The sequence below is a fragment of the Bidens hawaiensis genome, unplaced genomic scaffold (genome assembly GCF_021521415.1).
Source record: "Bidens hawaiensis isolate Kalapana, Puna unplaced genomic scaffold, B.hawaiensis_p1.1 tig00013865_1, whole genome shotgun sequence".
Taxonomy (NCBI): Eukaryota; Viridiplantae; Streptophyta; class Magnoliopsida; order Asterales; family Asteraceae; genus Bidens; species Bidens hawaiensis.
This window is the reverse complement of record NW_027492185.1, coordinates 184,733-197,660: the sequence shown is the minus strand read 5'-3', so window position 1 is coordinate 197,660 and position 12,928 is coordinate 184,733. Positions and strand designations below refer to the sequence as shown.

Sequence of the window (12,928 nt, the reverse complement as noted above, 5' to 3'; positions counted from 1 at the left end):
CATTCACTATCATTGGTCTTATCTTTGTTGTAGCAACATATATAATAAAAAAAATATGATTTATATTCAAGCTCATACCCATCAAGTATCTATTACTCATTGCTTTTTAGGGTTCGTGTGCATATCAAAAGGCATCAAACTCTCTTTATGAAGTTACATGAAAAAAAATTACCAATTAAAAAAACCCATTGCTTATAATGTATTGTATATCAACCTTAAACTCATCTAAAAATAAACTTGAGATATTAGATACTCAATTACACATTTAGAATTTCTATAACTCTAATAATTTAAAGTTTTTAACAACTTCAACATACAATTTAAAGATTATATAACGTATTAATAAATTCAGACTTCTTATAGAGTAACGGAATGAATGTTTACCCGTCTTAAATACATAGAACTTTTTTGTTACTAGTATCATACTTGAATACCGCTCTTGAATGTTTTGGGGGTTTTTTAGGCCGAAATTCAAGTATCTTGTTTTGCTTCTCAAATATAGGGTTTGAAGTAGTATTGATGTAAAACCATATGGGAATGAAGTATAAATAAATAAGAGGGATGTAAATATAATATAAACCAAACCCAAAGGGTCTAGAAGATTCTTCGGATTCGAACGGCAGACATTATTCCGATCAAAAGGTTTCATTCATACAAACACCACCAACACCAACGAATCCATTAAACTGTTTATTATTATTAATCCCCCAAGGTCTTCGGACCTTCAACATTCATTCTTCGTCAACCCCATTGTTTAAATCTTATCCTTATCTGATCTTTGCCGGTCAAAGGTAATTCCTTTACGCATTCTATTTTCAAGATTCAATCACCATAGCCTCAAATTTCTTTTTCTGATCATACCCACTTTGGGTTTTTTTAGTTGATTTGAGTAATTTATTGTGAATCTTGAAAAGGGTATTTAATAATCCAACCTTTTTGGTTTACAATTTGATAATTGTGTGTTTTAGGTGTTTTTTTATTATTTGTGTTTATGTTTATGGATTTTGATTTAAGCATGAGTGGAAAGAGAATGGGGATGTATGATTCTTATATGGTTATTATTGCATACAGATTTTGTGATTGTTTATAGTTATTTTTGATCATTTATTCGAGATTCGGTTAGCATAGGTTCAAAAATCATTCTGATCATACCCAGTTTGGGTTTTTTTGTTGGGGTTAAGAAAATTTGAGTAATTTATTGTGACATCTTGGAAAGGGTATTTAATAATCTCCTTTTTGGTTTACAATAATTGTGTGTTTTAGGTTTTTTTGGGCTTTTGATTTAATCATAAGTGACAAGAGAATGGGAATGCATGATTGTAATATGATAGTATTGCTTATAGATCTAGTTGTTTTGTTTATAATTATTTTTTTATCAAACTCTTGTATAGATTTTTTTTTGTTTTGGGGTTGGAGATAAGAAAATTTAAGTAATTTATTGTGAACTCCTGAAAATGGTAATTAAAAATCTTATCTTTATGGTTAGGTTGATCAGGGGCGGAATTAAAATGGTGATCGATGAAATATTTGGGGAAACTCGACCAGCGCTTGTCCCGAACAAGAGTGCGCTTTATGTTTGGGGTTATAACCAGTCTGGCCAAACGGGGCGAAAGTGTGAAGAACAAAGCTTAAGGATCCCGAAACAGCTTCCACCTGAACTTTTCGGTTGTCCTGCAGGAGCCAATTCACGGTGGTTAGATGTGGCTTGTGGTCGAGAGCATACTGCAGCGGTTGCCTCTGACGGGTCCCTCTTTACCTGGGGTTAGAATGTTAGACACTTCTTTACTCTTTTTTTAATATGTTAGCCATCGTAATCATCCTTAATTTTCTCAAAAAAAAGTCATCGGTTTGTGGTAACTTTGTAGCATGTTCATGTTCATGTTCCTTTTAAGGTTAACTTGACTTAACTCCGTTACATGGTACATGGTTGGTTAGGAGCAAATGAGTTTGGTCAGTTAGGGGACGGAACCGAAACGAGTAGAAAACATCCTAAAAAAGTGAAACTATTGCAGAACGAGCGTGTGATATCCGTGTCTTGTGGAGCACATTGTACTGCTGCTATTGCAGAACCCCGTGAAAGCAATGGGACAAACTCTTCTAAAAGACTTTGGGTTTGGGGACAAAATCAGGTATGTGTTCTGTACTTAACACAGATCACATAATAATAAAAGGATTAACCTTTAACCAACATTCTTGCAAATTTGTAAAAAGCGCCATCTTTTAGCATTCTGGATTTGATAGTTAAAAAGTGAATTACTTTATGGTCCTATATATTATACTTCTAGTCTCATTTTCTTTGATTTTTTCAGGGATCTAATCATCCACGCGTATTCTGGGGAGCGTTTTCTCCCGACATGGTAAACATATACCTACTTAAGCATTACAAATTAGGAAAGTATTTAATTATGTTTTCCTGATATATATGTTAAATCAATCAGGTTATTCGTCAAGTGTCGTGTGGGGCTGTGCATGTTGTGGCATTATCAGAGGACGGTCTACTCCAAGCTTGGGGTATATATAACAAATCTTGAACTTTCGTTTTCTAATTCTGTTATATTGGAACCCTTTTGAAAGTTGTTATACACTGATTAATTAGGTTACAATGAATACGGTCAACTTGGGAGAGGTGTTACTTGTGAAGGACTTCAGAAGGCGCGTGTTATAAACGCATATGCTAAATTCCTTGATGAAGCCCCCGAGCTTGTCAAGATTACTCAAGTTTCATGTGGCGAGTACCACTCGGCAGCCACTTCAGAAGGCGGAGAGGTGTAAGTGCATCAAAAATGGACCTTTCGTTGATGAAATAGTTTCTATATATCACTTAGATGATTATCATTTATTGCAGTTACACTTGGGGATTGGGAAGCATGGGCCAACTTGGCCATTATTCACTCCAATCAGAAGACAAAGAGTTGATACCGAGGCGTGTGGTTGCACTTAATGGGATATTTGTGAAGGAGGTAGCCTCGGGCGGTGTGCATACATGTGCTGTGACTGCAAAAGGAGCTTTATACGCATGGGGTGGTTGTCAAGCTGGTCAACTAGGAGTGGGCCCTCAGACCGGGTACTTTTCATTGGCGGCTAGTGACTCTGGAACCATGTTCCGTAACATGCCGGTTTTGGTCCTGCCGTATGGCGTTAAACAGGTGGCTTGTGGCCATTCTCACACTCTAGTTTCGACTCAAGATGGTAGAATCCATGGGTGGGGTTATAATAGCTATGGCCAAGCGGCTAACGAGAAGTGTACTTATGCTTGGTACCCATCTCCAATTGACTGGTAATATATATACCCCCTTCTCTTTCTATCTTCTTTGACTTTGACTTTGACCTGATGCTTTTTTGAGTTTGAAATAGGTGTGTTGGCGAAGTAAGGAAGCTGGCGGCTGGTGGCGGTCATTCAGCGGTACTTACAGATGCGTGTTCCTTGAAGGAGTTGTGCGAGTTTAGGCTTGCAGACACAGTGACTCCATGGAATGCTTCTATGATTGAAGATGTTGCTTATCGAACTGGTTCTGATGCTTTGGCGCGCCTTTGTGAGAGGTTAAGGTAAATATACATTATTATACGACATGTCTGACCATAAAAGTCAACCTAGTAAGGAACTTTTTTTTCGTTGTAGGGAAGGTCGCCCTGATGGTGGAACTTGTGATTGTTAAACTAAGGAAAGAAGCTCCTGTTATGTGTCATTCATCATTGGCTAATGTGTTTGTGTTTATCTGTAGTCGTTAATGTTGTACTTCCAACATTGGCTAATTATTATGCAGAAACATGGATCTGCTGTATTAATGTAGTAGACTCCTAATTACCATGTAAACTGGTTGGTATATTGATATTTAGTATATATAGTAACATTTGTAACTTGTATTAAAAGATCTTTTTTCTGCAACATTTGGTCGAACATTGACTTATTTGTGTTGTTTTCTTGTTGATATGGCAAGTAGAGATAACAACATTGGTAATGGCGCTTATGGGTTAGGCGATTTCAAAATCGCCCTGTATGGCTAAAAAAAAACTAGACAAAAACTTATTCGACATAGCGACATTACTGAAACCTCGTAGACCAAAACTTTCTAGAGTGATTTTCAATGAAATATATGAACACGAACTAGAAAACGATATGGTTGAGTTGATCAATCAATATCACCTGACATCAACTCTTCTAAATGAAGGCCCATTGTAAAAAAAAAGTATCTAAACGCATTCACGCCACAGATATTCAGGTCATCACAACGATAGTAGTGTGACTGATAATATTATTAGCATTGTTGAGGCCATATCGGATGCATATCGGATGCATATTCCAGAATGGGAGTACAAATTTGGCAGTGTTTAAACATATCATATAGTAGAACTGATAATGTTTGATGTATTTATGACATCAGAAACATAATAATTGTACAAACCCAAACTTCACCACTTTAAAAACACACTGCCTTTTAGATCTTATTGGTTAATGTGGCGGATGATCCATAGCGGCATCACGGTGGTGGACACCACATGAGTTTGAGCTAATTCCTCCTCTCTCATAGCTGCTCCAATGATCGGTCCACTGCAAGACGTAAAAACTGATTAATAACCACTCTTCCACATGTACATAAAAAAGAGAAGAAATATTATATGTACCTGCTGGTTCCAAAAGAAGGAACAGAATGCGGCTGAGGTAACTCTAACCTTGAGTTTTGCTGCTCACTGTTTTTCTCATTCTCTTTCAACTGTGCCAAGTTCAAATAGTTAGATAATAATTATCTTAATTAGCGTGTAGACGATAGCTAGTACCTTTTTGGAGAGTGAGTTGTTTCGTTCTTGCAACGTCCTCTCCTGTCGTCAAACATAATAAATATTGTAAACAAGTTGCATGTCTTGTTATAAATATAAAGATACCTATTAAGATGTTTGGCAGCAGTAAGTTACCTTTTTATGAAGCTCGGAGATTGACTCATGCATGACTTGGTTCTGCATAAATAAAGTTCAGCGATTAACAATTATATGATTGCTTATATACCAGAAAGCATAAGATAAGTAACTTTTTAGTTACCTTCTTTGTTCGTATACGCTTAAGAGCTGTCTCGAGTTGGTGCTCCACATTTTGAAGATCTCTAAGGTTTAAGGGCTCTAGTTCTTCCCCAGCATAGTGCCTAAATCATATTTTACAACTTATCATTTGAAAATTACTACTGAAGACATTTTACGATGACTACCTTATGTTTTTTTCGAGAACTTCTATCTTTGCCTTGAGCTTTGAAGATTCAAGAGTCCAGCTTGCCTGTACACATTTTGTTGGATATGTAATAAATGAATGGTCTTTTATGAGTCACTGAATATAAATAAAAACTTATAGCAGAAGTGACGTGTTTATATACCTGTGTTTCGATTTCAGGAGCAATAAGCAATTTCTCTGCATATGAATACCTTTCATACCTCTCAAGAATTGACTCCATACTGCATGTTTCAACTATACAATAGTAAGAATCTGTATGCAAACTCCATGTAAGATTAACACTTCTACTACTGATTACATACAAACTTTCACCAACTAAACAACTTTTTGGATATATCTCACTATGAGCTATAAACCTTGTGTTAAAATTGGAACAATAAGATATCTTTTCTGTTCGGTCATGGGAATCCTAATGTAGGTTTCTTTGATTTTGTAATAACCAGATGGCCTTGTGGATCGTGTAACCACTTTCAGAGTAAGGTATTTCGTATGTACAAATCTCTATCCTAGTTAGTCATAATCATCAAAGTTCTGAAGACCAAAGTTAATAGTAATGATCATAGTTAATACTGATGATCAAACAACAACTTACCATATCAAATTCATTCAACTTACCCTTGGACCCCACTAGGGAGGCCGTCCTCGGAACCACCTTTTGGTTTCCCCTAATAAACTTTAGAGGTTCCATGATACCGTGGTTAGAATAGTCATTTTACACCTAGCTCCTAAAATGACATTGATGACACTAAAATCACCAACAACTAATTCGTCAAGCTAGTGAATCACATTATGTATCAAGTGTATATTTTGTGTATTTTTTTTATCATCCACATACTTCATTATGCTGCAATATGTAATGTTGTTGACACAATAGGAAAATGACAATGCCTTGTTTGCTTTTCTACATAAAACTGTGGAGATGGATTTAAATATACTACAAATTTCACCAAACAATATCTTTATGAATGAATGTAAAAAACTATCTAAATTTCAAAAGAAATATATAATTTTTTGAACGACCAAACAAATTAACTTTATAAACGGAAATATATAACTGGTATGAAAAAAACGGTGATTGAAGATTACATTAACAATGAAATTTTAAATATATATCCTAATTATTACTTATATATTATAAATTAAACTATATTTAATTAATCTAGACCAACTATATAAACTGTATTAAAATAAATTTAGTTACATATATATAACAACATTAACCATCATATGATTCTTGCTTAACCAAAATGAAGTTTCTTAAGATTAAATTTTTAAATATATTACATGAAGCATTTAATGGGATTTTTATGATTGAATTATGATTATGATTGACACGAAACTGATTTTGAGATTTTTTTTTTTGAACGGCCAACTAAGTAACGCCGGGTACCCTGTACGCGCCCCCCATTGGCTAAAGGTAGCCCGAGCCGGCCACTAGTCCGGACGGACGGAGCCCCTAGCGGTCCACCTGTTGAGGGATTCACCGGATAAAACCCGACCCCCACGCCCGCCAAACGGCACGACAGCGAGGAGCCGGTAAAACCGGGTGAGATCAGGACTCGAACTCTGGCAAGCCAAGGTCATCCTTCATATCTCCCATATAAGTTGGTGGTAGTGAGGTTTGATCCCCCTACCTCTCACTTGTAAAGTGAATGCTCTACCATTGAGTCACAACCAACTTATGATTTTGAGATTTAATTAAAGATTTTAGGGAAAAAACAACAAATATATATATAAATTTGATATAAACTAAACTAAACTATGAATGCATAACATCTTTTAATAAACAATATAATGCATTATTTAAAATTATGCTTTGAACTCTTAAAGGACTTGAACCCTAGCTTAACTAGAATGGATATCGGCCATCTCAGTCTCATATCGTTTGTAAAACCGTATTTCATATCCATAGGGTACCCAGTTACTCATTACCCGTCGGTATCAAGAATATACGTTAGTTTGTTAAAAATGCATTGATATTCCAATGTAAATTTCTACTACTTTAACTTTATATAATTTTATTATCCAAGAAAAGTTAGAAATATAAAAACTAGAAAGCGAGTAGATTAGTTGATTATTATATTACATGTGTATATGTATATGTATATTTTGAGGAATCTGGTTAGATTTTACCTAATATAATACCATATATGTCTCATACCCACGAACTTTTTTGAAACCTAATTGATCTCATACCCGATCTTATATCGTAACACCCCACCCTAAATGTTTAGGGTTTATCTGTCAGATACTCTTATTTGGATTCATTTGTCGTCCCTCCTCGATAGAGATTTAAAAAGCTCCTATTTTAAAAGCTGAATTATATAATTTTATAAATCAAGTAGAGTTAATTATGAACTGGTTTTTTAAATTAAAGCTTCTTATTTAATCTTAAGTAAATTTTCAACACTTATAAAGTGTATAATTATAACAAGTTTGCTTACATTTTATATAATTGTTGCGCCATATTTATCCCAAATGAGTTTTATGTCAAACATATTTTAGTTAAATGTATGAATATGTTTAAAGAATGTACAGAATTGATTGATATTCATGTATAATATATAGTTTCTTATATCAAAGCAAACTCAAAATAACCAGCCATATGTGTTGTATATTATTACAAGGAGTATTAATGAAAGGTTATTAATGCATATGTTTCCACAAAAGATTTAAATTAAATTTTTAAATTTAGCTTTTGTTTATGAAATATCTCATATTAAAAAAAATGCATTTTTTTAACAGCAAACTTATATCAAAGCAAACTCAAAATAACCAGCCATATGTGTTGTATATTATTACAAGGAGTATTAATGAAAGGTTATTAATGCATATGTTTCCACAAAAGATTTAAATTAAATTTTTAAATTTAGCTTTTGTTTATGAAATATCTCATATTAAAAAAAATGCATTTTTTTAACAGCCAGCAAAAATTGAATGTGTGACAGAACTCTGTCTTCAATTTTATAAAAAAGAATCTTAGTATAATCTTGTGTAAGTTTGTGAAAAGTGACCAATTAGACTAACATCAAGTACATAGTGTGTTTCAAAAGCAAGTTTAAAGCAAAAACCTAAACATACTTTCTCAATAATCATGTACCAGATACAAATAAATGCTTATGTGTGTGATCTTTTATGATGTTTTTTAATACTTTTTATCCACAACTATTACTACTTCTACCAAACTATTTTATACAACTAAAACTTATTTTCACTTGATAAACCCCTATTTGGAGACATCTCTAAGATGAACTGGTATAGTGTGGTTGTAAACAAACCGAACGAACACGAACAAGGCCTTGTTGGTGTTCGTTAATTAAGGAAATAATATGTTCGTTAGTTAAGGAAATAATGTGTTCGTTAGTTAAGGAAATAATGTATTCACGAACGGTTTACGAACCCTTACTGAACGAGATTTCATATTCGTGTTCGCTCATTAAGGAAATTAATAAGTTCACGAACACAAATGAACACAAATAAAATCGGCAGAGCCTAGAGATTAAGACTGATGTATTCATCAATGTGAATAATGAAAACATGTAAACGAAGTGAACGGACACGAAAAAGGGCATGTTCGTGTTCGTTCATTAAACTTTAAACGAACACGAACACGAACACTTAATCGAACAAATATTTATGTTCATGTTCGTTTATTTAAAAAATGAACATTTGTGTTCGTTTATGTTCGTTTGTTTAAAATCTAAACAAATAGAGCTGAACAAATATAAATGAACATGTATGAACACAAACAAACATAAACGAACATAAATGAAAACACTTAAATGAACATAATTAACAAACATAAAACTTTAAGTATATGACTCATCTAAATAATATTTAATTATTTTTTATTAATACATAAATAAACAGACATAAACAAACATAAATTAACGAACATAAACGAACCTTCATGAACAAAAATGAACGAACGGAACATGTGTTCATTTTCGTTCGTTTAATTAAACGAACACAAACTTTTTTTTCATATTCGTTCGTTTATTAAGTAAACGAACTTCCCGCCAAACAATTCACGAACAATTCACCGAATGTTCGGTTCGTTTACATGCCTGTAAATGTATGATCAATTTCTTAAACCCAACTTTCTTCTATGAAATATGGCACTTAACTTTCTCACTCATGATAATGACTTGGAAGTTGGAACATGTTTAGATTCTATATAAAGTTTGATCAAACTGACTATATATATATACCATTAGCATATGAAATAAACAAGGATGTTGAAGTAAGATTCATATGAACTGTAAAAGACTTCATATGATAATTCTTAAAACAGCAAAGTATTATTAAATGTGTTTTAACTGAGTAACATGTTGAAAAATCTTTCTCTATACATTATTCCACTTGATAATCAATAAGTTTAATTTCAACTAACATTTTCTTGTTGTATCAAAAGGGGGTTTTGATACATTGAACCCGGAATCTGTCCTAGAATCTTTAGCCGAAGACAGTTTGGAGGATCACTCAAGCAGAGATGATGATGCTGAAGTTGGGGATTCTTACTCTAAATTGGGCTCGGACATAGGCGATTCACAAAACATGGAGCACGATTTGGATTCAGAAGTTCTGGAAACGTGCTGGTTGGGAGAGGTAGTGGGGGTTTCACTCAAAGGCTATGAGCGTCAATTAAGAGATATTATCGCTAGTGAACGCGAGGTAAATATCCTAAAATGATTATTGGCAAGAGTGCAAGAAGGGGGGTGGGGGGGGGGGGGGGGGGGCAGAGATAAAGGGGTCTGGTCAAATTGTTACACAAAGAAGGTCTCGTTTCTTCAAGTGAATAGGTTCATGGGTGGTCTAGGTCTTTTTGCTCCATGCTACTTGGGTGTAGGCTGTTGTTGATGCTCCCCTTTGTTTTGTTTGTGTTTGTTTCAACCTCTAGCTGGGTTCGTGTATTCCTTTTTGGTTTATGAGAAGTTTGCCGTTCAAAAAAGGGGGGGGGGGGTTATTTTGCTTTGATTTGTTCATGTTTGAATGCAACAAGCTAGACAATTACAGCTAGTCTAAGACACAACCTTTGTAAGTACTAGGTTGTCTTCCTTGTTTACTTATGTACCAACAAAACTAAAGCTGATCATGTTTCCAAAACCTTCAACTCATCAGTTTGAAGAAATTTTAGTACGATAATGTTTTAAGGCTGTCATATGTACGTAGCAATTAAGTGGTATATCACACAGCTCAAGAAAAATTTCAAGTTCCAACATCACAGTTAATTATCAAATTAAACTTTTTTCTAAAACCATTTTTTAATAAATAAAAGAGTACATTACCCAGAAAATAAAGTTAACAATATCCATCCAAAGTTAAAGGGAGTAAACCACTTATAGTAATATATTATATTATTATGTGTGGTTTGCATAGATGTTTCTGAATTTGGTTACATGCAGAAAGGAGAATAGACTGAAGAAATCTAAAGGATTTATGTCACAACAAAATAAATAAATAATAATAATAATAATAATTTAACCCCAAGAAACAACACAAGATTTAGGGTTTTGAATCCAAATCCAAAAAGTTAATAAAGTAAAACCAAAAAAGAAGAACCTGAAACCTTGAACATAAATAATTAATATTAAAATAAATCATAAAACAGATTTGAGTTAAATAAGAGCCTGATCTTGAAGTTGGTTTTGCATGTATTTTAAGCTAAGAATTTAAAACAAGAAATATATATAATTAGAAGAATGAAGATAATGAGTTGACCTGGAGTGAGTTGAGTACTCAAACAATTTTCCTTTAGTAGAAAAAACGATGAGAGCGACATCAGCATCACACAAGACAGAGATCTCATGAGCTTTCTTCAGCAAACCTGTTCTTCGTTTGGAGAATGTTACTTGTCGGCTAATCTTGTTCTCGATCCGCTTCAACTGCACTCTTCCTCGACCCATCTTACACAAACCCTAAAAACAATAGCCTAGCTTTTTAAAGTGGAAAAGAATAATTAAAAAAGTAAAAGCAAATCTAAGAAGATCTAAGAAGATAACAAGTAAGACACAGGAGAATGTTTTTTCCTAGGTTTATTTCTATTTTGGTGTATGCATTATGTGTATGTATTACCATCTATTCATCCATAACTTACCATAATAATATGTTTTCTTACCATATATATGTAAGGAACAAAAAGTAGTATTTTATACTTCGCTTTTACTAAATGAGTAAATTCTACTAGAAATCGTAAATGTGGTAATTATTATTATTTTTATAAAGGGTTGGAAAGACAATAACTGTAAAAGATATATAGGGCCATTCTTAAGTACCGTTTGATGGTCCCAATGTACCCAGAAGACGAAACATGTCCGATCTGCCGTAAGGCTTGCCTGGATAAATTCGGAGAGCATGCGGTTCATTGCAAGGAGATGTCTGGGTTCAAATACCGACATGATTGGGTGCGGGACGTTCTTTGGGACATCTTAAGGCGAGCTGGGATATCAGCTAAAAAGGAAGCCCCCGTAAACTTCCTTACAGACCCCACGGAAGGGAGATCCACTCTACGACCGGCAGATTTGCTCGTCTTTGGTTGGGCCGGGGGAAAACACGCTTGTGTTGACCTCACAGGGGTATCTCCCTTAGCTGGTTTGAGGGATAATGGGTTTGTAGCTGGGCAAGCAATGAAAAGGGCTGAAACGAAGAAGGTGGAGAAACATGCTAAAGCCTGCGAAGAGAACCAACATGTTTTTGTCCCTCTGGCTTTTGATACATTTGGCTCCTTGGCACTGGAAGCTATCTGTTTTCTAACCAGGGTCCAACAAGTTGTGCATAGCAATGTGTCGACTCCAAAGGGGCAGGGGTATGTCTTTAGTAGGTTAGGGTTTGCAATTCAGAAAGGGGTGGCGGCGCAGCTTGTTGCCCGCCTTCCTGCTATATTGATGTAATATCTATGTTTCTATATATTGTAGTTGAATTCAACTATGGATTGGTTGTTATTCTTTTGGTGGTAATTAATAAATAATAATACATGATATGATAAATCATGTTGAATATTAAATCAGGAGCTTTTAGCAGACCGATTTGAAACAACACTTCGGGAATACTTTGAATATTAAAATATTTGTTGGAATATGATTTTTAAGGTGTAAAAAATGGAAGGGGGTGAAGAATGGAATAAGTAAAGGAGAGGATGGGGAAGGAGAATAGTTGCATTGAAAACATTAAAATCAGTGTAGTTTAAGGTAGATGTGTTGTCAAGTTTTTATTGGTTGGTTTCTTATCTTTGTATTGTTTTGGGACACACATTTTGGGTCACTAGGAATTAGATTTATCACTTTTTTAAGAGAGGTACGGAAACTATTATTATTTATTAAAGAAAGTAGACGGGAGATTTTTTCAAATAGTTTAAATATATTTTGAATACGCATGTTGTTTGTTTTATTATAAACATATACGTATTTTCATATGTACGTTTTTCTCATGTAATGCAAACACTTAATATTGTATAATACAATCAATTGTTGATAAAACAGTTAATTCAATCATATATGGTGCTGCTCTTAAAATGGGTGTGGACATTCAAGTCTTAACTGGATGTGCTTGGGTTTTATTTTATAAAAAACTCACGTGTAGGTTGAGATCATTCTAGTTCGTTACCACTTAAAATTAACAAATCGACTATGGGTATTTGGAAGTGCCCTCACACCCGGTTAAACCTTCCACGCGCACCCTTGCGACCTCTCACAGCCTCCATAAGGTCCATTG

At 34.2% G+C, this 12,928-nt stretch overlaps 2 protein-coding genes across 4 annotated transcripts; one reads left to right on the top strand and one right to left on the bottom strand.

Annotated features, from left to right (window-relative positions):
- Positions 1 to 696: 696 nt before the first annotated feature.
- Positions 697 to 3,740, top strand: LOC143545164 (ultraviolet-B receptor UVR8-like). 3 transcript variants are annotated; one of them, XM_077037099.1, is made up of 9 exons: positions 697 to 791; positions 1,487 to 1,761; positions 1,936 to 2,129; positions 2,310 to 2,357; positions 2,439 to 2,511; positions 2,597 to 2,768; positions 2,846 to 3,277; positions 3,355 to 3,546; positions 3,620 to 3,740. In XM_077037099.1, exons 2-9 carry the CDS (start codon positions 1,509 to 1,511, stop codon positions 3,654 to 3,656), a joined length of 1,401 nt encoding a protein of 466 aa, XP_076893214.1. In that variant the 5' UTR covers positions 697 to 791; positions 1,487 to 1,508; the 3' UTR covers positions 3,657 to 3,740. The 3 variants fall into 3 exon arrangements, with proteins under 3 accessions (XP_076893214.1, XP_076893213.1, XP_076893212.1); XM_077037098.1 differs by lacking the exon at positions 697 to 791 and having other exon boundaries at positions 1,479 to 1,761; positions 3,625 to 3,740; XM_077037097.1 differs by lacking the exon at positions 697 to 791 and having other exon boundaries at positions 1,479 to 1,761.
- Positions 3,741 to 4,363: 623 nt separating this feature from the next.
- On the bottom strand, positions 4,364 to 11,316 carry LOC143545143 (agamous-like MADS-box protein FUL-L). Its single transcript, XM_077037079.1, has 8 exons — positions 10,940 to 11,316; positions 5,361 to 5,439; positions 5,199 to 5,263; positions 5,036 to 5,135; positions 4,912 to 4,953; positions 4,777 to 4,818; positions 4,624 to 4,712; positions 4,364 to 4,549 (listed from the first exon to the last, which is right to left on the bottom strand). Exons 1-8 carry the CDS (start codon positions 11,122 to 11,124, stop codon positions 4,444 to 4,446), a joined length of 708 nt encoding a protein of 235 aa, XP_076893194.1. The 5' UTR covers positions 11,125 to 11,316; the 3' UTR covers positions 4,364 to 4,443.
- Between the last annotated feature and the right edge of the window lie 1,612 nt (positions 11,317 to 12,928).